At 42.6% G+C, this 25,648-nt stretch overlaps 2 protein-coding genes across 7 annotated transcripts in view; one reads left to right on the top strand and one right to left on the bottom strand.

The window, feature by feature from the left end:
• Positions 1-596, bottom strand: part of ACAD11 (acyl-CoA dehydrogenase family member 11) — a 190,789-nt gene extending 190,193 nt beyond the window's left edge. Inside the window, exon 1 of the mRNA XM_088462815.1 lies at positions 332-596. Within this exon, the coding sequence (XP_088318941.1) occupies positions 332-471 (140 nt within the window). The 5' untranslated portion in view covers positions 472-596. The remainder of the gene's footprint in view (positions 1-331) is intronic.
• UBA5 (ubiquitin like modifier activating enzyme 5) lies at positions 161-22,750 on the top strand. Of its 6 annotated transcripts, none has more exons than XM_088462818.1 (13): positions 182-198; positions 1,119-1,331; positions 4,754-4,799; positions 7,480-7,569; positions 10,997-11,106; positions 12,716-12,802; positions 13,099-13,183; positions 14,466-14,570; positions 14,966-15,093; positions 15,845-15,980; positions 17,818-17,896; positions 20,160-20,266; positions 22,578-22,750. In XM_088462818.1, exons 2-13 carry the CDS (start codon positions 1,189-1,191, stop codon positions 22,653-22,655), a joined length of 1,194 nt encoding a protein of 397 aa, XP_088318944.1. In that variant the 5' UTR covers positions 182-198; positions 1,119-1,188; the 3' UTR covers positions 22,656-22,750. The 6 variants fall into 6 exon arrangements, with proteins under 6 accessions (XP_088318946.1, XP_088318944.1, XP_088318942.1 ...); XM_088462816.1 differs by lacking the exon at positions 182-198 and adding an exon at positions 206-380; XM_088462817.1 differs by lacking the exon at positions 182-198 and adding an exon at positions 989-1,005.
• The last annotated feature ends 2,898 nt before the right edge of the window (positions 22,751-25,648 follow it).

Raw genomic sequence — 25,648 nt, 5'->3', positions numbered from 1 at the left:
CCTCCAATATGACCCATTCCATTAGGTACAAAATGCTCTGCTCCTGGATTTCCCTCCTAATTTTTGATGGCATCCACCTGTGCTGAAACACCTGTCTCATCAGTTACCTAGTTCAACACAGCTGGCTGCAATCATACATTAGGTGGGAAGTCCAGGAGCAGAGCGTTTTATACCTAATGGAACGGATCATGTTGGATGGTAGGTAATCTGTAACTAAATTTACTCAGCAACCTACAAAGATGACATGTCTGTACATGGCTGATATATGCCAGCATTGATTGCACATTAAAGGACAGAAGTAGGATTGAGGAGTTGGGGTGTCATCTCTCACCTGTATTGCCTGACTGTCAGAGCTGCCGAGGGATATGAGCTGAAGCCTGGTAAGTGTGTGGACAGGTACTCATCTAACCTGTGCTCGTTGAACCTGTGTTTCTCCCTCACTGCACTAGTGTCTTCCTCCTGCTCCGCCATTTCCCTAGCAAGTATAAGCCTGCGGGGTATAAAGTCCTTTCTTGTTGTGACTGCACTGTTGTACTTGTACCTTTGGCACTATTCTAATTCTGTTTCTGTTTAGTCTGTGAATGTAAATAAAGTTTATAGAAAAACAAACTGTTTATGTAAATGTAGCTACACCTCCTGAGTCCAGGAAGTAGTGGTGGTATGCAGCGCCGGCCATATTGGATGTGGGCAAACGCCCTAATTACACGTTGAATACAGTTTGCGAGACTGAAGGAAAAATTATGAAGTGATTGTGTATGACACCCGGGATACTGACAGGATATACAGTGTGCCATAGCTGGCTGGTCATTTTCTTTCCATATCATGTAAGGTGCTTTGTGACATAGATCACATCACAACCGGTGACATTTAACCGCAGTACTACAAGTCGCAGCATGCCTAAGTGCATTTGTATTGCCGCATGCTGTGTAATTACACGATGAGTAAAGAAGCATGGAGCAATTGGCAGCCCCTCCTCTTCCTGGCTGCAGACGTGTCTCTCTAGCAGTGAGTAGTCTATAGCTCAGCAGCTGTCACACGCCTGGTACCCCCGGCAGCATCTGTGTGGTCCTGTACTGCTCTTATATACAGAGCGCTGAGTCACTCTATATATCACACAGGCCACGGTGCCAGCGAGCAAGGCCTCCAGCATCCCAATCACCTGCATTACTCCCTGGCCTGTACACTGTGATGGCCTCGGCCGAGCTGCTAAAGGAGCTGCGGACTCGGATCCGGGAGTTGGAGGATGAGCTGGGCAGGGTGAGGAGGCAGGAAGCCCACAGGGGAAAGATCGAGAAGATGAGCGCAGAGGTGGTGGACTCAAACCCCTACAGGTACTGCACATACTGCATGGCTGTGGCTGCTTCTGTCATGATGATATTTTGTTACCACCCATCATATCACCTTTGGGGATTTCAAAACTCAGCATGTGCTACAGCTGCTGTCATGGCTTTTCACTGTTCGGGGTCAATCCAATTGGTCTATTTACTAAGCCCTGGATGGAGATAAAGTGAACGGGGACAAAGCACCAGCCAATCGGCTCCTAACTGCCATGTCACAGACTGTGTTTGAAAAATGACACGAGCTGGTTGGCTGGTACTTTATCTCCATCCAAGGCTTATAAATAGACCCCTAAGTGCGAGTTGGGTCCTGTGAGATGTTTTCACAGCAAAATCGCACTGATTTACTTTTGCAATCCAATTCCAAACTCGCATTGATTTTCCAGAGGACATATGCGTTGTTTTGTGCGTACTCCCCTGAGCAGGTGAAAAGGAAATCTTTATTATAAGGTAAAAATGTCAGGACAGTGCAGAACCTCTGGTACACCCCTCACAATGAATAATCACGCACTCGGAGTGGTTTAAATAGCATAATTTAGTGAACAAAGATGCCAGTTTTCCAGTGTATTTCTATAAAAAGCACAATACAGTAATGGCAAATGATGTGGGACAGGTACTTGGAGGTGTATTGCTGGGAGAGGGGTTTAGAATTGGAAAATGATAGGTGAAAAGTGTTTATTTAAACTTTTTACAAACATATATAAACACTGAAAAACTAGTATATAGAAATTTTTCTCTACCCCAAAATGCTAGAAAGACTTCATTTTATGTAAAACAGTTGTTTGCTATAATTTTCCACCATTAATAAAACGTGCAAAATCATGCATTGGACTAATTTTATACAGTCCTTATCAGTCACTAACAGCCTTCTATGTGGTCCTGCTATCTCAGTTGCACTTTTTTGGGGCCCAGGATGGTTTCCCCAGTTTTTCATGCACTTCTTCCAGGTCTACTTTTGTAGAAAAGTCGTACACCCATACTTGCTTGTCAACCAGCATTATTTGGACTAATAGAGACAGAATACCAGCTGCCTGCTTCTTCCCTAAATAGTTCTTGCATAATTTGGAGGTGTGCTTTGGGTCATTGTCCTGTTGGAGGTGGAAATTGGCTCCAATCAAGCTCTGTCCACAGGGTATGGCATGGCGTTGCAAAATGGAGTGATAACCTTCCTTATTCAAAATTCCTTTTACCTTGTACAAATCTCCTACTTTACCAGCACCAAAGCAGCCCCAGACCATCACATTACCTCCACCATGCTTGACAGATGGCATCAGGCACTCTTCCAGCATCTTTTCACTTGTTCTGCATCTCACAAATGTTCTTCTGTGTGATCCAAACACCTCAAACTTCGATTCGTCTGTCCATAACAATTTTTTCCAATCTTCCTCTGTCCAATGTCTGTGTTCTTTTGCCCATATTAATCTTTTCCTTTTATTGGCCAGTCTCAGATATGGCTTTTTCTTTGCCACTCTGCCTAGAAGGCCAGCATACCAGAGTCGCCTCTTCACTGTAGACGTTGACACTGGCATTATGCGGGTACCATTTAATGAAGCTGCCAGTTGAGGACTTGTGAGGTGTCTTTTTCTCAAACTAGAGACACTAATGTACTTGTCGTCTTGCACAGTTGTGCACCGGGGCCTCCAACTTCTTTCTACTCTGGTTAGAGCCTGTTTGTGCTGTTCTCTGAAGGGAGTAGTACACACCGTTGTAGGAAATGTTCAGTTTCTTGGCAATTTCTCGCATGGAATAGCCTTCATTTCTAAGAACAAGAATAGACTGGCGAGTTTCACATGAAAGTTCTCTTTTTCTGGCCATTTGAAGAGTATAATCGAACCCACAAATGTGATGCTCCAGATACTCAACTAGCTCAAAGGAAGGCCAGTTTTATAGTTTCTCTAACGAGCAAACCCGTTTTCAGCTGTGCTAACATAATTGCTCAAGGGTTTTCTAATCATCCAGTAGTCTTCTAACGCGCTTGGCAAACAAAATGTACTATTAGAACACTGGAGTGATGGTTGCTGGAAATGGGCCTCTATACACCTATGTAGATATTCCTTTTAAAAACCAGACGTTTGCCGCTAGTATGGTCATTTACCACATTAACAATGCATAGAGTGCATTTCTGATTAATTTAATGTTATCTTCATTGAAAAATCAGTGCTTTTCTTTCAAAAATAAGGACATTTCTAAGTGACCCCAAACTTTTGAACGGTAGTGTATATGTCCACAAGCCATATGTATCCCTATCATAACATATTTCAGTGGCACAAAACAGTATGAAGCTGCTTAGAGAATAGTATTTGTGATACTACCATGAGTGACTTGAATTAGCGATATCACTGGGTAAGTCTGACTACTGTGTGAGGCTCTAGTAGAGCTACAAGATGGGGAGATCTGAGCTTTACATACACCGCCATCTGTGGAAAACTTTTTTATTTTGTAGTGCTTGTTGATAATATCTGTTGATCACTGGAAATTATGGGAAATCAATCTTTCATATGTGGGTAGCCCCATGTTTACAGGTGTAATTATAGGAGTGCTAGGGCTCGCAGTGTCCTCCTGTCCATATAAAATGTGTTTTCCATAGTACATAGTAATATTGTCAGGTATGCTACTAAAGGACCACATCATTTGAAAGAGGGTACTCCCTGCTTTTAAATGTGGTTTCCATGATTTTTCCATAATGTAGGGGGTTTTGCCTGGTGATCACACTGCTCACCAGAAAATAATTTCTGTACTGGATTCCTGTGTTTCAAATGAGGAAGCCCCCATCTTTCTATGATCTACTGTTGGGCAGAATGTCATGCCCATGGTATCCAACCCTACAATATAGAAAATCTGCATAAATGTAGACTTAAAAACTTTACATAACAAAAGTAATATGGATCTACAAATTTTGAGGTTAATGTATCAAGCAGTGAAAAGAGTGGTCAAGTTGCCTATAGACACCAATCAGCTTTGAGGTAGCAGCCAGTACGCATAAAAAAATGTATCTATTACCAGTTATTTATATAGCGCACACACATTCCGCAGCGCTTCACAGAGAATATCTTACCATTCACATCAGTCCCTGCCCCAGTGGAGCTTACACTCTATATTCCCTATCACATGCTCACACACATACACACTAGGGTCAATTTTGTAGGGAGCCAATTAACCTACCAGTATATTTTTGTAGTGTGGGAGGAAACCGGAGTACCCGGAGGAAACCCACTCAAGCACAGGGAGAATATACAAACTCCACACAGTTAGGGCCGTAGTGGGAATCGAACCGATGACCTCAGTGCTGTGAGGCAGTAAAAAATGTGACTTTAGTCAATATTTCACATTCCTGGTAAGATAAGCTGTGATACAGTATATATGTATGCAAAATAATTATAAATATGATTACAATATGTTTTCCATTTATATTTCAGTCGCTTAATGGCTTTGAAACGAATGGGAATCGTAGAGGAATATGAGGTAAGATTCATAGTAAAGGTGTGTGTGTGTGTGTGTGTGTGTTGGGGACCCCATGATGGACAATTCTGCTTTAGATTTTAATTTTGTTATCTTTATGTAATTACTTCCCCTTCCTTTTAATTTGATTATTTTTGTAGAAAGCAAAAATATTAAAAGGAAACTCTATTTCTTCTTCCTCCACTAGCAGGTAAGACTGCTCACTGCATGCTGGTAGTGGGGAGGTCCTGCGCTTCCTACTAGACCACCAGGGATGCTTAATGGAAAGGGGGCTGCTTGACAACAGCGGCAGCCATTTTCCTGTGGTTACACCAGACGGGGGAGCGGGAGCCTCCCTGTTAGCCCGTCTCCCAACCCTCGGGCGTGCTTTCCCTCCACGGTCTATAAGGCCCAGGCTGATCCTCCCTTCTCCCATCCACCTCCAAGACGCTGAGCGGCCATTTTAGCTCACTACCTGCCTCAGTGTTGAAGAGAGAAGCAGGGCTCCAGTCTCCTCTCATAGCCTGCTCCCAGCAGCTGTGCTACATTCTTTGCTTCTTCCTGCTACATTTGGCTGGTTTGTTTAGCTATTGCCCGTATTCTGCATTGAGTGGTCTGAGTGTGTGTATGTGTATGCAGGTGTACTTTACCTTGTCTCTGTACTGCTGTGGCTGGTCACTGGGGGAACATCCCTTGCAGGGGTGAATACAACTTATGCGACTTACAGCATGTTCAGAAATAAGACTACTAAGGAGGTTGACGCTACACCAATGCACTCTTGTAAAAAGTATCTTAGTGTCATTCTCCTTCGGATGCGGAGCATAACGGCCTGTGTGTCAGTTGCTTTGGGGCCCTACAACAGGTGACTTCGCTTATGGATACTAGTCAAGAACCGGCTTGGGCGTCATGGCTGACCTAGGTAATGTCACAATTTGTAGACCGAATGTCAGTTCCAGTGCCATCTGCCCCTGTCTCTGTGCTACAGCTTTCCACGTCAGAGCCACCCTGGTTGCAGACTTTTGCCCAGTCTGTCCAGGGGTTGGCTCAGGTGTCCACGTCCTTTCAGCAAATGCTTGCTAGGGTTAGGGCTCCTAAGCATTGACCTACTCCACGCAAAAGTTCCACTTCGTTATCTGGAGGGGGTTCGGACTCAGAGATATCCTCAGATGGCGAGGCTAGTGCGTCTATTGCTTCAGATGTGAAAACGTCTTCTGTCCCGAGGAGGCTATTTCCCCTGTAGACGTAGAGGCTCTTATCAGAGCAGTAAAATCTATTCTTGTGGAAGACTTGAAGCAACCTCCTAGATCCAAGGCACTTGTTTTTAAAAAGCAGAAAAAAACTGTGGCAGAATTTCCGTCTTCTGCACAGCTAGAAGATCTCCTGGCGGAGGCGCTTTCAGGTTTCCAAGAGTATTGCTACCTATTACCCATAGCAGCTATAGATTCAGGGATTTTAACCTCTAAGGTTTCTGCTTCTGCGGTTGCTGCCAGAAGAGCTCTCTGGCTATGCACCTGGAAGGCGGACACTGAATCTAAGAAGACCCTGGAGCCCTTCCCTTTTTTGGGTGACGTTCTGTTTTTGGACCAGAACTGGACAAGATCGTGGCCATGTTGGCAGTATGCAAATCTGCTTTCTTACCGTCTGTCACCACTCTGAGACCTAGGACTTCAGCATCTCATTCCTTTTGTCAACAGGGAAAGGCCAGAGGTCTGCCGTTTCACAGAAACCAAGGTTCTGCTTCTAAGAGCTCCAATCCCAGAGGTAAACAACCATGGTCTACTGGACGTCCAGATGCCAAACCAGCAGACAAGCCTGCCACATGATGGGGCGAGCCTCCTCCCAGGGGACCTCGAAGTGGGAGGCCATCTTGTAAGCTTTTTGGCAGTGTGGATGCAGACGCTTGGGCCAGAGGTGTGGTGTCTCAGGGCTACGCTCTCACCTTTCGACAGCGTCCACCTTCCAGGTTCTTTTCCACCGGCCTTCCTACACAGCCAGAAAAGGCAGAAGCTTTCGAGTCGTCAGTTTGCTCTCTCATGGCCTCAGGGGTTGATATTCCCGTTTACCCGCCCCAGAGAGGGTTAGGGTTTTACACCAATCTATTTCTGGTTCAGAAATGGGTTTTTGACCCATTCTCAATTTGAAATGCCTAAACAAATTTCTTCGGATTCACAAATTCCACATGGAGTCCTTTCTGTCCATCATTCTAGCATTGGAACCGGGGGACTTTATGGCATCGTTGGATATACAGGATGCCTATTTGCATAGCCCTATATGAGCCATTTACCAGCATTTTCTCAGGTTTGCTATCCAAACCAGCAACTACCAAATTCAATCATTACTCTTTGGTCTGTCCACAGCCCCTCGTGTGTTCACGAAGGTCATGACAGCTCATCTGCGCTGCAAGGGCGTCAGAATTTTATCATGTGGGGTATAGAGGTGGGTAGTCTGGGGCTGTGGGTAAATTTCATTAACCGTTTGGTGCCCAGACTCTCCTCTCCAGGCTATACCCAGTGTCTTCTCTGTGACCCCTATGAAGTAGAAGAAAAAGGTAATACATGAATCACCTTTTTGATAGTTCAGAAGAGGGTGAACTATGTTCTACATAGCTATCTTGAGAGTAATCGTTTGTATAGCCTAATAACCATATATAACAGAGCAGCTTCTTTCCCCATTCTTATTGTTGCATTCTTTATGTCCTATCTAGAAAATCCGCACTTTTGCTGTGGCTGTAGTGGGTGTCGGTGGGGTTGGCAGTGTCACTGCAGAAATGCTAACAAGATGTGGCATTGGTAAGGTAATAAAAATTTTTTAAACCATTATATGTTCATACATTTCTATTTAGCAATTAACTAATACAATAACCGTTATTTAGCAGTCTGTATTATTTCAAACACTTTTATCCATTGGTTGTGTTTTTTTTTTTTGTTTTTTTTCTCATTATTTTTATATTTTTCCATTATGTAAAATAAGTATTTTGTCTTCTTTATCCAGCCACTGGCCATAATATTTTAATCTTATTAGGTAATTTTGGTTTTAAATTAGTATACAGTGCATTAGATTGTTACAAGCTAATGTCTGATATTATTCCATTTTGCACCTTGCTATTAAATGATGATAATTTTTTCTCAGAAGTCTTACTTTTCCTTCTGGTGTCTGCTAGTAGCATATATCATTCATGTTTCTAATTTTATCCGACCTTTTACAAATAAAATAACTGGGCGCTGATGGGCCCTATACATGCCTGTCTTGCTTATCTGTGAAGACTGCTACAAGTAAGGGGGCACTTCATATGTAGGCACAAACGCAAGTTTCTGTTTATTACCTTTTGTCATTATAAATCCCATCATATTCACTAAAAGCAATGTGTAAAAGTTAGACAGATTACATAAACTAAATTCCAGTAAAGGCAGGAGTGGTAGCTTACCTCATTCCAGTGACTTCTAATAATACTGCCATGTTGAGTTTGTCTTGACGTAGAATGTTCTGGCTGGAAATCAGTGGTAAGAGATGGCATCCTACACAGAAGTTCTATAATAAAGCTGATTGTGATGTAATATGACATCACAGAATACTTGCAAATATAACAATCTGCTTGATGCTAGCAGCCTTAAGCACACAAGGTATAGTGACTTATTCAACATGGAAAGTTATGAGCCCAACTTGACAATTTGTGTGTACAATTTTAAGACCTCAAGGAAAATAATATAGTTGAGACACACTAAAGCTGGGTACACACTGAGACGATATCGTTACAATTTGGCCAAATCGTAACGACCTATCGTGCAGTGTGTATTCAAAATATGTGCGCTCCCGCGGTCGCATGTGATGTCAGGTTTCTTGTGCTGCACATCATACCTGACTATATCGCTTGCGGCTCCATATGTGTTAATGAAGGACAGAACGAGGGATCGTTCTAATGTGTACCCAGGATCCAATATGTCGAGCTGACATTGTGTACCCAACATAACAGTTTAAATGTGTGCAGAGTGTACAAAGTAAATGGTAAGTTAATTTGCATTGAATCACTTGACATGGAATGACCCATGGGTTGTTATATGTATGTGGTTGTCATGTCACTGGCATTACCCTCTAATATTGTGCATTTACATTTAATACTAAATCATGAGCCTGTTGTTGGGTATTAAGTATATTCATTGCTTAGTGTCATTTTTAAATACCTGGTAATATCCTCCTTGTATGTATTATGTGTATCCAATTTATGTTGTAGCAACTGCATGTCTCCATATTAACTAATTAATATTAATGGTTTTATAGTGTAAGCATATTAAGCAGCTTTTTATAATTGGTGACAAACCGTATAAAAAGGAGAACAGTTATTAATACACAAACAATGGAAGAAACTTGGTTTAGTGCAAGATTTTGTAGAGATGTGAGCAAAAGTAGGTAGTGTTTACAGTATTGTAACAGTGGTCACAAAATATGCGCTATAGCGAGTATTTATACGTTACAGGCAGCGAGGGACTCCCTTTTTAAAAATGAGAGGTTCTTACAGTACGTGCTATTACAGCCGGCGCGCATAACATCTTCAGCGTCTCCCCACGTCCCCAACCAATCACTGCAGCCGGCAGCATCTCTTAGTCCAATAGCCACCCGAGACGTCCGCTCCCGGCCACGTGACGCCGCCAGGCTTATTCTCCTGTTTTCGCGGATCTCGTAGTATGATCAGCCCCCACTGTGAGGGTGGCGGGCTGCCATTTAACAGCCAATCCCAAGCCTGTAGACTGACCCTGTCTCTCCCCACGCTAATGCACAGATGCCCACTGCATATATACTTGCATCTACCCTTGCCCTCTCTCTAACACCTAGCACTGTTGCAACTGCTGCCTGCACTTACCCCCTCCCTACCCCCAGCACTGCCTGCCCTCACTCCTCTCTAACCCAAGCTCTACTTCAACTTATTCCTGCCTTCACCCCATGCTCTACCCCAACTGCTGCTTGACCTTAACCCCTCTACCCCAACTGTTATCTGCCACCAGCACTGTCCTAACTGCTACTTGCACTCACCCCCCCCCCCCATAACATGTCATGGGACCCAGAAACTGTGGAGAAGGACCCACAATTTTTTTCGCTCAGCGCAATCACTGACTGTAATATGCTAACATAAGTGCAAAAGTAGGCGGTGATTACAGTACAATGACGTCCATAGATGTGTGCAGAAGTAGGCATGGATTACAGTAATGTCCATAGACGTGTGCAGAAGTAGGCGGTGATTACAGTACAGTAATGTCCTTAGATGTATGCATGGATTACAGTAATGTCCATAGATGTGTGCAGAAGTAGGCATGGAGTACAGTAATGTCCATAGATGTGTGCAGAAGTAGGCATGGAGTACAGTAATGTCCATAGATGTGTGCAGAAGTAGGCATGGAGTACAGTAATGTCCATAGATGTGTGCAGAAGTAGGCATGGAGTACAGTAATGTCCATAGATGTGTGCAGAAGTAGGCATGGAGTACAGTAATGTCCATAGATGTGTGCAGAAGTAGGCATGGAGTACAGTAATGTCCATAGATGTGTGCAGAAGTAGGCGGTGATTACAGTACAGTAACGTCCATAGATGTGTGCAGAAGTAGGCGGTGATTACAGTAACGTCCATAGATGTGTGCAGAGGCAGGCGGTGATTACAGTACAGTAACGTCCATAGATGTGTGCAGAAGTAGGCATGGAGTACAGTAATGTCCATAGATGTGTGCAGAAGTAGGCGGTGATTGCAGTACAGTAACGTCCATAGATGTGTGCAGAAGCAGGCATGGAGTACAGTAATGTCAATAGATGTGTGCAGAAGTAGGCATGGATTACAGTAACATCTATAGATGTGTGCAGAAGTAGGCATGGAGTACAGTAATGTCAATAGATGTGTGCAGAAGTAGGCATGGATTACAGTAACATCTATAGATGTGTGCAGAAGTAGGTCGGTGATTGCAGTACAAGAACGTCCATAGATGTGAGCAGTAGGTCGTTGATTGCAGTACAAGAACGTCCATAGATGTGTGCAGAAGTAGGCGGTGATTGCAGTACAAGAACGTCCATAGATGTGTGCAGAAGTAGGCGGTGATTGCAGTACAACAACGTCCATAGATGTGTGCAGAAGTAGGCCACTAAAATTAGTACACGGCAAAAAAACAGTAGTTCAAAACTGGTGTGTGTGAAATAGCCCTAACATGTAAATCATGCTTTCTGCAAACCTTTATTTAATTTCAGCTGCTGCTGTTTGATTATGACAAGGTGGAACTTGCAAATATGAACCGACTCTTCTTCCAACCACATCAGGCAGGTCTTAGCAAAGTTGAGGCCGCAGAGCACACATTGAGGTAAGTTACTTTATGTAGAGATTGCACTGATGATTTTCATATAGTTTTCACTGAAGACTAAGGGGTATATACTAAAGTGCGGGTTTTTAGAAGTGGAGATGTTGCCCATAGCAACCAATCCGATTCTAACTATTCTAGAAGATACTAGATAAATGTTAGGTTATATCTGATTGGTTGCTATGGGCAACATATCCACTTCTAAAAACTCGCACTTTAGTAAATATACCCCCTAAAAAAAAGGGACTTTAGAAAACAGATCGGGCTTGATTCTCAGTAGCACGCTATGCCGATATTAACACAGTTAGTTAGACAATGTCTTAAGTACTGTGCATGTGTCCCGAGCGTTACGGCACCGAAACGCAGAATGAATTTGGACGCAGGGAGTGTGGATTTCAGTGAGTATATCTAGGAGGTAACGGGGGTGGTTAGGCAGACGTGGATGTGTCGCGGGCAGAGGCTACGTCTAAAGACGCTTACACAGGAGGCCATGTTCAGACAGAGAAACTGCATCTGCTATAGGACTGGTCCAAATTTCGATGGTGCGCCTGAAGACGCACCGACAAGGATTTCCACAGATGCAAGATGCTGCTAATAAGCTTTTCCATTTTGAGGATTGGCCACAGCATTAGCATAAAGATGCGACTGCTCATCCGCGTGCAAAATCAGGCCCATAATGTTTGAAGATGTGGATTTTGTGAGTTCATTACTCATATTAATGACTAAGAAATCATCCCCATGAGTGGTGCATTGGTGTACACACACACAAGGTAATAATTTCCATTATGCTTTTACCATCTACACATCACAGACAGATTCAGAAGTTTGTATGCCCAAGATTCCCTTACCCTCATCCTGGACTTATCGCTGATCTATAAACTTCAATTGCATATTTATATACATACTAGCTGAAGTAGACAGCGTTGCCCGGGTTTAAATCTTCAAGTTATTAAGTGATGTCGTCCAAATCCATCCATTGGAGTCTCAGAAAAGGCTCCCTGGGTCAAAGTTCTTCCCAGCGCACTCTGCCATGAGGTCCGACCGGGACCCAAACCACTCTATTAGGCATCCCAGACCAATTGCCACCCTTCTGTGAAGTCTTCATCCTAATCCATCCAGTGGAAGGCCCAGAACAGGATCCCCGTCCCAAAGTTCTGCCCAGCGTACACCAACAGGAGGTCTGACCGGGACCTCAATCCCCTAGTATGTCTTCTGGGATCCAATGTTACCATTCTGAAGTTTTTGTCGAAATCCATCCAGTGGAAGGCTCAGAACAGGCTCCCCAGGTCAAAGTTTTGCCCAGCGTACATCAACTGGAGGTCCAACCGGGTCCCTAACCGCCCTAAAACCTGGCCATGATCCAACTGGACCACCTTGCATTGGTGTCTTCCCAATTGGTGTAGGGGTATACGAATGCATAAAAAGACAAACAAACAGACAGACCAATGAATTTTAAATATAAGATTTGTCGCTTTGTGGTTTAATAGCTTACTTGTTTGTTACTAAATAACGATGCAAGCGCTGTCAGCTTTACCTTGAGAGCTGTTTAAGATATTCGGCAACACACAAACAAACTACTTCATGACCTTCTGTTATTTCCACTATATTATAGGAATATAAATCCTGATGTCCAATTTGAAGTTAATAACTACAACATAACAACTATAGACAACTTCCAACATTTCATGGACAGAATAAGGTAAAGCAATATTATATACAATACTTCTTAAAGGTTAATTTTTCTTACCAATGCTATACTGTACTATTTGTTACAATATTATGTCTTCATGGCCTTAATACATTTTGTTATTGTGCATTATGAACCAACAAAGGGCTTTAAAAATATTTTTTTATTCTAACTGATAACCAGACACTATAATTCCAGAATGAATGTGCATAAATAGGAATGACTTCATTTGTACTAAATGCCAGTCGTTTGTGTTTTTGTTTTAACTTTAATTTGTGAATTAAATGTAACTTTCCTGTTTATTTTAGTAAAGGTGGTTTAATAGAAGGGGAACCCGTAGACCTTGTACTTAGCTGTGTCGACAACTTTGAAGCACGCATGGCAATTAACACTGTAAGCCTATTTTCTAAGTGATGTTGTAATATGTTGTGGGTTATACAGTCATGGGCACTGCATTGCAGTGTTGGTAGCAAAATGGTTGTAATTACTCTAAAATGTGTTTGTAAAATTGCGTATTTCCCCACATCTACGGAGTCATACACACCTTGTGGTGATATGCCACTGTGTCAGCAAGTGGTCATAAGCCCCTAGGATATGCACCTGTCCTATAGTGGTGAACATAAGCCTCCTAACGGGTGCATATGGCCATAGTTACTGGTCTGCATGAGCTACGGTTGTGTGAACATGCAAGAATGCATTTCCCCACCCCTATTCTGACTTTCCAGTGGTAAGGTTTGATGCATGCATTTACATTCTGGGCAAGCGTAGTGTGCATTCATGTAAGATACTCTGGGCCTGATTCTGAGGTGCAAGCAAAGGCACCTGTCTGTGAATATCTACAAATGGACTACAAACTCCTGCCCTTATGTACATTCTGCGGCTGAATGTGCAAGGACTGAGACACTCACTTTTAGTGCCTGTGCCCGCTGTATTACTGATTGGCACATCCTCGCACCATTGAAAATTGCACCAGTCCTATGGCAGGTGCAATTTCTCTGTCTGACTACGGCCTCTTATGCTTGCAGCTGTGCGTCTGAGAACGCAGCCATGTGTTATTACCACGCCTGCGACAATAGCATAACATGACCACCGAACGGAGAACGCAGCCTCCACCGAACGGAGAACGCAGCCTGTGTCTGAGAACGCAGCCATATGTTATTAACACGCCTGTGACAATAGCATAACACGACCACCGAACGGACCATTATTGTTTGCACTACTAGCCGCCTCCCAGTCACCACCCATCACTCTTCCACCACCTTTCTCATACTTCCCTGACTCGATTACAACCCGCCTTTTTACGTACACTGTGTAAGGCGTGCTGTGTAGGGCTTTGTATAACTTATCGCACATGCGCAGTTGCAAACAATCGCTCAATTACGTGAACATCGGCACTGTGTGGGCCTCTGAATCAGGCCCTCTATGTATAGTACTCCCTTTGCTTTAGCCCCTTGGTCTTTGAGTGGAAAATGTGTGCATCGCTGCCGCTGAGATGTGATCTCTACTTATAGCGGGTAATACAATTGCTAGAAATGGACAAGCTCACATTGTTTTCCCAAATATATTATATATTCTATATGATTTTTTTTTTTTTTTTTTAGTACAATAGCTTGTGCTATACAGTTTTCCAACCTTTCCCAGCATCTAATTCTGAATGGTTTTGTTTCATGTACAGGCTTGCAATGAACTTGGGCAAGTGTGGATGGAATCTGGAGTCAGCGAGAATGCAGTGTCAGGACACATTCAGCTTATTATACCTGGGGAAACTGCCTGCTTTGCGGTATTTATCATGTAGTTCAAATTTCTTCATTTGTAGTATTTAAATCATGGGATATTGACTTAAAATGCTGTAGATGGCTATATAGCTTCCTTACATACACATTTCAGGCTTTGTTGCTTTCTTAAACTTGTGTAGTACAGTCACACTCCAAAAGAAATTCTTCCATATCATTCCTGGCTACCAATGACCACAATAGCATGCCAGGCACCCAGCCTCTCCAATGTAAAATCATAGGCAAACGATTTGCATTGGCCAAAGAAATGCAATAACGTGTCACATCACTGTTGGAGGGTTCTATACAGTTTTCCCTTCATGAGCTGGGGATTTATAAAGAAAGATCAGTCATAGTAACTGTATGAGTTCATATTTATATGTAGTATAACTGTCTTCCCCAGTGTGCTCCTCCTCTTGTGGTTGCAGCAAACATTGATGAAAAGACATTGAAACGAGAAGGTGTCTGTGCTGCAAGTCTGCCGACAACAATGGGGGTTGTGGCTGGAATACTTGTACAGAATGTCCTCAAGTAAGTTTTTGTCTGAAAAATGTGTAAGAACTCATCACACAACACTGAAATTGTAATCGAAACCCTATATCAACGTCCTTGCAATACAGAGACTTGGTGCCCAGGCCACCTGAATTTTATGAGATACTCTTCCTCCCTCCATACCAACAAGCATGTTCAATAGTGCTTTATTTCAGGCAATTGGGTCCCATTTTGATAAACACTTGGCTAGGTTTGACATAGACCATATTAAAGCCGGAAAGCATGGCATTTTTTGCCTGCATGCCAAATTATTTGTTTGATTCACATACAATATTCTGGACCAAACAGACAATCTTGTGAGCCTAATATATAATATTCTTCTAATGCACCTTTGACCGTATTTCAGGTCCTTGGGGCTTAAGGCCCCCATACATCTGTGATGAATTTGGTTAATTCCTCGATTCGTAGACGCTGGCATCAGTGAAATCCAACATGTTTAATTTCACTGCTTTGCCGATCACGATCAAAATATAGCAATTAGCAAATTGGGGATTTTTAACGTGAAGAATTTCACGGATTCCCCTACGGATCGGCGATCGTTGACTCCAATCGGCATTTCCAACTGGCAGATTGCAGTTCCAGTCGCATCGGGGAATTGATGAAACGGCTGACAGATGTATGATGCCTTTCAGCATTTTAATGTAGAGATTGAAATGACTATGTAAAGGGGGGGGGGGTGATTTAGAAACACCCAGCATTTGATTTCACTAGCTTATTCTTTATACTATAGGTATCTGTTACATTTTGGCACAGTGAGTTTCTACCTGGGATACAATGCAATGCAGGATTTTTTCCCTACAATGGCCTTGAAACCCAACCTTGATTGTGATGACAGTTACTGCAAACAACGGCAAGAAGAATTCAAGGTAAGAGGTCCGAACAACAAACCTAATGGTAGATAAATTGATTTCTGACAAAAATAAAAATGTAAAACTAAGTGATAATGACGCGATGTCACTCAAGCAGCTGGAAAAATGAATAGTCAGTCCCTACAATAATCACAGAGTAAAAAATATATATACAAAAACCAGCGTTATAATAACTAAGATGGACGGTTTTTAAAGTATAAAAAACATATATAGATTTATTCAATTATCTACATTCCCACTCTAAAATATGCACGCTGTGCAGATTCAAATCCTAAGAATTCACCATAGAATTAGAACAAGCAAGTAGAATAGTAGTTGCGATGGAACCTAAATCTGTAATAAGAAAACTATCAAGTCGTTTAAACTGGAGTTAGGACTTCTTCCTCTGTTCCAGTAGGATTAAACTCACTCCACAGACTGGTAACTCATTGCTGCTGAATTTAATCCTACTGGAACAGAGGAGGAAGTCCTAACTCCAGTTTAAACGACTTGGGAGTTTTCTTATTACAGAATTAGGTGCCATCGCAACTACTATTCTACTTGCTTGTTCTAATTCTATGGTGAATTCTTATGATTTGAATTTGCACAGCGTGCATATTTTATAGTGGGAATGTAGATAATTGAATAAATGTATATGTTTTCTATACTTTAAAAAACGTCTATCTTAATTATTAAAAGTAAAAATGTTCCTGTGCTAAAAAAATTTATATTTAGGCTTCAATAGCCATACCTATTCATTCTCTAGATGGTTCTGTGTAATGTGTAGGCAATTAATTAATGGATGATAAACCTAATTAGAAAATATTACCTGAATAACTCCTGGTAATTTAGCATTAATCTGAAAATTTAAGATAGTCAGGAAGAGGTCCATGAAATATCCCATCGATCATGTTCTATTAATAAGTAACTCTCACTAGTAAAGCATAGTATAGAAGATAGCCGCCTTATGCTGATCACACTATGGCCATTCAAGGCATAAGCATTCAGCTTGGGCACTCATGTGGGGGGTTAAATCAACATGATCCAGCTATTGACCCTTTCTGTCTGAGTGTCCAGATGGCTTCCAGCTTCACTGCAGCCTGTGTAGTTTACAGAGCATCATATTATTACTACACTCATAATGATCCTGTTTTTCACCTAAGGTCACTGTACATCTCTCTGGGGGGTTATCTGATTGGGGCAGGGGAAATAAACTGCTGACAAGTATGCAAAGAGCCCAATTTTTCCTATAAGACAGAGGTACCCTCACACTGCTATTGCAGTCCAGGTTTTAAGGATATCCATGCTTGAGTCCAGATGATCAAATCAAATTGACTGAATTGCTAATTAAGTCACCTGTAGTGTTCATTCTAGGTCTGGTGCCGGACCTAGAAAGGGGCACTCCTGCCAGTGCCCGAAAAGGGAGCATGAGCACAAGAAAAGGGGGCATGTATTTAAGACATGCCCCCTTTTTATCACTATTGGGGGGCGTGCTCAGCACTTACAGACATGGCGGGCTGCCCACAAGTTCTCCATGTGCCCGCCATCCATTCATCGGCGGTGACCGCTCACCGCTATTTTTCCCACCCGCGGGACACTGTGGCCTGCGGGTGGGGACGGCACCCAGCAGGTTGTTTTAGCAGGGCACCTCTAAAAGAGCAGGGCGCATTTTGCCCTTTTGAAATCTGGCAGGGCGCGGTCCCCCACTAAAACAGCCTAGCGGGAACGCTAACCTGTGCTCCAGCATGGATGTCCTTTAAAACGTGGACTGTAATGGCGGAGTTTGTGAAACTTTTAAGTGTCAAATCAGAAATACATATCACACAGGAAACAGTAACTGTCTTTCATTATCCAGTTAAAAGAAGCTGCAAAACCGATGCCTGAAGCTGTAGTTGAAGAAGTGTCGCTGGTTGTACACGAGGAAAATGATTGGGGTAAGGACCGAAGCCATATCTATATTTGTTGAGTTGCAGTGCAAAACATCTGAAGTAACAGCGGCTCAGAAAGATCTGCCTAAAGCTAGCCATCCACTATACAATTTTCTGCCAGATATCTGGCTGGTTGGAATGAAAACCTGGTAATGTATGGGAGCAAATGACAGTCGATCATATGGTTTTAAACACTGAAAAAAGGACAAAAAAATTGTTCAAATTGGTTACATTTGTGTGTTTTTAACCAATTTGTCTGAACAACCATTTTTGGCTATTTTCCAGTGTTTGTGAGCAAATGGACAATTGTAATTTGCTCCCATACATTACCAGGTTATCATTCCAACCAGCCAGATTGGACAGACATCTGACAGAAAATTGTATAGTGAATGCCCAGCTTAACAAGCCTGGTCAATGAGCAGTGATACCACACACACTATTTGCCAAATTGTACTGATCTGGTTTTACAAGCACCCGCTCAAACAGCCATACCGCAATGTTTCCATATAGAATGTGGCAATCGGTAGGAGAACTTGTACAAAGTAGTCAAATCTAATCAAAGTGGATCTTGATCCTGTATAATGTTTGTTTTAGTCAGCCCAAAAGTGAGTTTTTAGTGGCACGTTTAAAGGCTGGAACTTGGAATTAGCATGGTCTGCACAGTCCTACTTGCTGCCTATAAGAGCTGTGATATCATTATCACTGGTACGATAGCCCAAATAATTCAAATCAAATTAAATTATCTAGAAATCAGTGGAGCAGGCAGACAATATATGTTAAAAGTAACTATACACTGTGATATTTGGTTTATGACTTTGGTAGTTTCAAACCATACTGGTTTTCACTGATGCCTACTACACCTCCTCCTAACTCTTAGGATCATGCACCCACTGCTCTTCTCCTCACTCCCTCTTTGTGAACCCCCATTTTCCTTTAGAATATAATCTCTTGCAAGCAGGGCCCTCTTTCCTTATGTCTTGTTATGCATTTATAGATTTTGCAGGTTGTAATTTTGTATCTGTTAATTTGTTTCTTGTACGCATCTGTCTGTACAATTCACGTATACCTATGTAGTCCTGTATGTTATTTGCCATTGTACAGTGCTACAGATCTCCTATGGCATCATAGAAATAAAAGATGATAATATTAGGCCTCTACTACACCCATTTGGTCTTTTCCCTTCTGTCTTTATAATATTAACGTTTTAACCCTTTTTTTTTAGCTTCCATTTCCATGCATCCTCACTTACTTTATTCTAGCTGTGCCATAAGAGCAGGTCACCAGACATAGGTATACCTACCATTTCCTCATACATTTTTATACCAGTAGTGCCAGTGTTTAAAGATAATTAGCCCATATTGTCATTGAAATGACTCAGTAAATATGCCTAGGTGTAGGCCTAGTCTCTCACGATAAATACAGATATTGGCTTGAATTAAGAATTGGCACCGCCCTATACATCCACCTATGAAAGTAGCGATCATCACTGTGGGTGCCATTTCCACCAGCCCTCTCCTTGTTGCAAAAGGCTTGTCTGAAATCAGCCAGCTCTCTGCGTACAATCACCTCTCGATAGCCCGCAATCCCATCTGCAGGCTTACTGCACACTTGCATCCGATGTGTGAATGCCCTATTGCTGCCCTGGTACACCCATGTAGCCGCAGGTGGCGATGCAGCTCAGTTGAGTGCGACTCTGATTAGCATTAGTATTTTTGCTTTGGACAGATGTGCAATTCTAAAAAATTGCCCATTTCGGCTACTTTGCTTGTGATCTCAGGCGAGGATCCCACATCCCCTTGGGCAGTACTGCATGGTATTTTATGCTATCAAAAGGGCCTATGCTGCTGAAGTCTAGTAAAGTGGATGACCGTGTTGGCAAACCGTTTGTGTCAATGTGTATTAACAAAATTCTATGTTTGCAGGTCTGATGAAGGGCCAGTTCACTTACATACGTACATAGTAGCCACATTGCTTTGTAGGTTGAAAAAATACCTATGTCCTTAACTTTCAATATTATTTAATCTGGAAATTCCAGTAATTTCATCTAGAGAAAAACAGCAACGACAAAAGCCAATAACGTATTGCTGCATCTGTCCTCCCAGAAAAAAAACGTATTAATTCCTAGCTATATAAGTAATTGGATGGCTCCACGGGTCAGTACACTGTCACCTGTGCTCATTAATACCAATAGGCCAACATCTAATGTAACTACAATGTAAGTCCTGAATGTTCTATTATCTGCTTTTCTAACAGTTTATGGATTTTCTAGGCATTGAGCTGGTGTCTGAGGTTTCGGAAGAAGAGCTGAAAGAGGCTTCTGGACCTATCCCTGAGCTGCCAGAGGGAATTACTGTGGCATATACAATTCCAATAACGGTATGACAATGAGTATGTTATAACATTAGGCAGAGGATGTATTCTATATGTCCACATTCCATACAGACAACACAGAAGGGTATAAAATACAGAATTTGGAATTAGTCCATATGTATACCTCAAGACCGAAACACACTAGACTATGTCTAGTGTGTACCGACCTCGTAGAGATGGACCCGGCGGGGGTGCCGGCATCGACAATCGCATACGATGGCTAGGTGGTAGCGGGGGCCATGCTGCATTCGGCAGCATGGCATCGCTAGCAACATCCTCAGATCTTTATGCATGTACACTCTTTGATATGAGGATGTGACGGACGACCGGCAGGAGCGCCAATCGGGATCGTGATAGTTGATAAACGCTACACGTTTTGAACGATTTGCCATTCAGGTGTTTCGGAATCGGCCAAATCGTTCACAATATTGTGTAGTGTGTACCCAGCTTTAGGCCAGTGGTTTCCAAACTCAATCTTCAAGGCCACCCTAACAGTCCAGGTTTTAAGAATAGCCATGCTTAAGCATAAATTACTTAATTAGTACCTAGTAGTCAGTTTGATTATACCATCAGTGCACAAACATGGATATCCTTAAAACCTGAACAGTTAGGGTGCCTGGAGGACAGAGTTGCGGAAACGCTACCTTAGGCCTTTTTAGCCATTGGACCGCTGTCGGCTATGTCACCACTTACAGTGGGGGAATTATGTGCATGATCCGCATCATGTACAGAATAAACATCCATATGTCATACAGTGGCAGTGACCGCCGGCATCTATGGCGCTCTGGAAAAGGGCAGGATGCATTTTTAAGCTTATTAAATGGGCAAGGCATGGTGCCCTGCTAAAATGACCATGTGTGAAAACTGCTCATCTATATCTGTACTGTATGTGCTGTGGGCCTCACCTGTGTCAGCCATCTATATCAGGTCAAATCTAAATAACACATTGTAACTAATATGGCAGAGCAAGTAATTGGGCAGGCAGCATGCATATAAATTAATTTAAGTATTTTATAATTCATTTATAATTCTTGTGTGTTTAGATTTACATCACTGGTTTGGTAAACCCAACCATGTTTGCAAGGGGTGTGTGTCCAGTACCACCGCTCAATGCACAATGCCATGAGTTGTGGCGTGATTGGTGCCCCGACGGCTCCCCGCTTTTCTACCCAGAAGGCCAGGGTGCTCAGTCCCTGCTAAGGCACTGACTGTTTGTATATAAACAACGTCTGTTTACATAAATGTCAGCCATGTGAGTGCCTGAGCACCTACAATATTAGTTCCTATGCATGGCATTTCTGCTACATGTGAGGGGGCAATTTGAGCACACTGAATTGTTCTAAAATGTTGTCTATACACAAATTTATAGGAGTCATCAGATGCTCAGCATAGTCTTATGTAGTTGGTCTCATGTCTCCATGTAAGCCCTATGTATGTGTTAATTTTCTGTCTGTCTGCTGTGCATGCCGTCCCTGCCTCAATAATAATCTCCATGTCTGTTCTTATACAGACATGGGCACATGCAAAAACAGGGGAATCACAGTATATGTTAACTCATATCCATATATCTACATTACTGCATACCTCCCAACCATCCTTAATTTGGCAGGGCAATCACTATCTCAGGGGGGAGATATATACATACTGGCATCTGCATGAGAACACGGCCGTTCAAATATAAAAATAATAACTATACTTGCTCTATTTTAGCATTTTATGAAGAAATGCATATATATAGAATAAGTGATAGTAACACTAGCACACAGGGAAACGTGTATATACATTTAAAACAAGATACTCCTACATGCACAGAAACATTTATCATAAAAGCAAAAAAGAAATCTATTGCAATGTGCAGTTTATACACATTATATATTGTTAGCATTACAGCCACATGCTAGCATATGTACACAGTATATTACATATAGATGAACAAGGTATGAATACAAGCACTCTTATAGAACATGCAAAGCAGACACAAAAAATATATACTGGTGCATGCACTTGTATGTAACATAACACACCAGAATACACTTCATTACATTTCACATCAGGGAAGGGCCGTGTTAGCTTTATTAGTGATTCAGCGAAGGTAAATTTGAAATTGTTCCGAGATGGCAATACTTGTAGTGCCACCTCCATGATGGAAATGGGACTATAACTGGAGAATAATGTCCATGATATGCCAAAACCTAATTTGTAGTTTAGCTTGTGATAGAAAACTTTTTATTTCCTAATATTTAACTAGTACAGTGATGAAGAATGTTTATTGGATAGCTGGTTTTATACATATAGTAATGTATGATTCTGCCCACAGAAACCTACGTCGGGGGTCACAGTGGAAGACTCAGAGCAGAGTCTGGAGGAGCTCATGGCTCAAATGAAGAACATGTAACCCATCTGTTCAGTTGATAACAACTACCTACAGTAGCTCAGCCCATGTCAGATTGTACTTATTCTGTACTAATAAATTGTTGATCTATATTTAAATATATATTTATAATGTCTTGCTTTCCTATGCATTGATAAAATGTGTTCATGCAATTGAATCCATTTACATGGTTTTGCTTTTGTTGGTATAAGGCTACTAGAGGAACCGCTGGTATCACAATGAACGCAACTATAAAATGCAAGCTACAATAAAAGCTCTTCAATATTAAGTGTTGTGCTGTTTACATACTGCCAAGCTGGAGATCCAATGTCTCAGGCTCTTTAGAAATGGATACTGAAGATCTTCGGCCTGATGCATAGTTGGACATATGACTTTGCAGATCATTTCTCCAGATTATGCATTTGCTATTATTTTTGCCTACACATCCCTGTCTATAACATCTAAAATATAATTATAACTAGCTCAAATTTAATCTATAAAGCATAAGGGGTATTCAAAGGGGATTGCTATGTCACCTTACATAGAGCCGCCAAAAAGAAAACACATTTAAATCTGATACCAGAGGTCAGGAATATAATTTATAAACACAGAGAGAAATAATTGTGATCTAGATCAGTGGTCGGGGATCAGGGGTAAATTACCCCACATGGGGTAAAAATGAAATTCCTGGGGGTAATGGACTGACAGCCCAGAATGCATATGAATCATTCTATAATATAGAATGATTCATATGCATGCCCGACTGTGCCGCAGGGAGGCTCTAAGCCGGACGCCCGCTGAGATGTTATTACCAGTGGGCGCCCGGTTTCTTCCCTGCAGCGCCGCCTTAGCCGGAGGCTGGAGTTCTCTTCAGAACTCCAGCTTCGGGCTCTCTCCATGTGCACTATGGGAGAGACGTCATGATGTCTCTCCCATAGTTCCGAGGAGCAGCCGGGCGGACAGGACAGCGGCGGGTGCAGGAGTGGGGATTAAGGTAAGTGTTTTGTTTTTTTGTACAAGAGGCACTAATGGGGCATTATATGGCGGCACTACTACAGGGGCATTATATGGGGGCACTACTATATGATTTCCTTCCATTCAAATCAAGGGGGTAACGTCGGCGTATCTAAATATATTTTGGAGTAAAATATTAAAAGTTCCCTGATCTAGATAGCTATCTATTATATAATAACCATTTTACATTACAAAACATCTTAAATTCCACTATCTGTAAACTGAGAAGTCTTAAGGCGCCCACAGACATAGCGATGTGCTCGCGATCAGCTGATGTGTACGATTTCCCTTGAAACTCTCCCCGGCAGCCCTGCACACGATCTGCTCACGATTTGGTGTCCAATCTTCATACGATCTCTCCTGCATCCAGACTTTTACAGTGCATCGCGTCCTAGATTGTCTGATCTGCCCTACTGCACGGCAGATCTAATTATGCGATGTGCGACCAGCGGGGCCGCGCATCACATCATGATCGTGAGTGGGGACTCACGATTTGGCCATATTATACACTATCTGTCGTTCTAATGTGTCGGAATCGGCCAGGACGGGTATAATATCGCTATGTGTGTGGGCAGCATTATTCTAACAGCCCAAATGTAGATGATTAATAATTATATAGTGGCATCAAAAAGTCCTCAAAACCGATTGGACTAAGGGCCTGATTTAGAGATGGGTGGAATCAGAGCTGTAACTAGACTTATTGGTGCCCTGGGCCAGAAAGAGCATGGTTCCCCCCAGGGCCGGTTTAAGACTTGTAGGGGCCCTGGGGCAACTAAGTTGTGGGGGGCCCCACCAAGCCTGGGCAGGGGCAAACGCAGGATTTTCTGGGGGGGTTCTAATATGTAAATATGTAGCAAGCGTATATATTATATACACAATAACACATACACCGTATACACACATATATACAAATTAACACATCCATATACAAACTGACACATCCACAGTATCTACACACAAACACATACATACACATATACACAATAAACCAGTACACGACACACATACTTACATTTCTATGGAGCAGCTGCAGGTTGGTAATGGGGGACGGTCACTTTACATCATTCGGTCTCGTGCCGTAATGCCGCGATTTGCGGGTAATATGGGGGCAGGGCTTGCCGTATAGGCTCCATCCCCACTTCGCCCGCTGTAAGGGGGGGGGGATTTGTCCGTCGGGTGGGTTTCTAAGTACTCAGAATCCCCCCCCCCCTGCTTGCACTAGTTGTGAGGGCCCCTCTGTGTGTTGGGGCCCTGGGACAACTGCCCCTGTCGCCCCCCCCCCTCTTTAATCAGGCCCTGGCCCCCCCATTTTTCAAATAGAGACATAAGAGGCACATCTAAAAAGTGGCGTGGTCTCATGGGAAAGGAGCATGACAAATCTGAATTGTCCCTTACGATGATGAAGGGGTACTGATCCGTTGTACCTGTTATCCAGGTGTCACTGCCAAATACAGCGTGAATCCAATGGCTCCAGTGATTACATAATTATGCAATATATCTCACCGGCTGTAGATGTAGAAGAGCACTGTTGATCTGCACCTGCAGCAGGATTTGTCCGTCAGAACAGCCATGCACAAGCCTGGAGCCGGCAGTGTAGATCACCGACTTAAGATATAGGAAGAGCGCTGCTTGTAGTGTATACGCAGCTAATGGCGGTGGGGAGATGCATGTATGTACCCTGCCCTGGCGGTTAAACCCACTGGCAAGGGTACTCGAGGTGTGCTGGTAACATCTGGGTTGGACATCGGTGGCTGTTTTCAAGGTTGCCATCAAGAACTGTTGGGCAGATAGCTCCATGTGTAATGTGACTGCAATGTGACAGTATTTTGAAATGTGTGTGTTAAAAGTGGATGTGACTGAAGGCGCTTGGGGAGGTGGTCAGATGGAGGGGAAGTTTGCCAGGGAAGAGATAGGGGTGGCCAGGAGATACTGTGGATAAAAGAAGAGGGAGCTACAAGTGAGACATTATAAACAGAAAATTGGCAGGCCCAGACAGCGCCCCA

The sequence above is a fragment of the Taudactylus pleione genome, unplaced genomic scaffold (genome assembly GCF_031769625.1).
Source record: "Taudactylus pleione unplaced genomic scaffold, aTauple2 ptg000053l, whole genome shotgun sequence".
In the NCBI taxonomy this organism is placed as follows: domain Eukaryota; kingdom Metazoa; phylum Chordata; class Amphibia; order Anura; family Myobatrachidae; genus Taudactylus; species Taudactylus pleione.
Note: the sequence above shows the minus strand (reverse complement) of the source record. Positions and strands in the feature narration are given on the sequence as shown.

Coding starts and splice junctions, on each gene's coding strand:
- UBA5 (XM_088462818.1), top strand. CDS start 1,189: ATGGCCTCGGCCGAGCTGCTAAAGGAGCTGCGGACTCGGATCCGGGAG. Junction 1,332..4,753: donor GTGGACTCAAACCCCTACAG/GTACTGCACATA, acceptor TTTATATTTCAG/TCGCTTAATGGCTTTGAAAC. Junction 12,803..13,098: donor CATTTCATGGACAGAATAAG/GTAAAGCAATAT, acceptor TGTTTATTTTAG/TAAAGGTGGTTTAATAGAAG.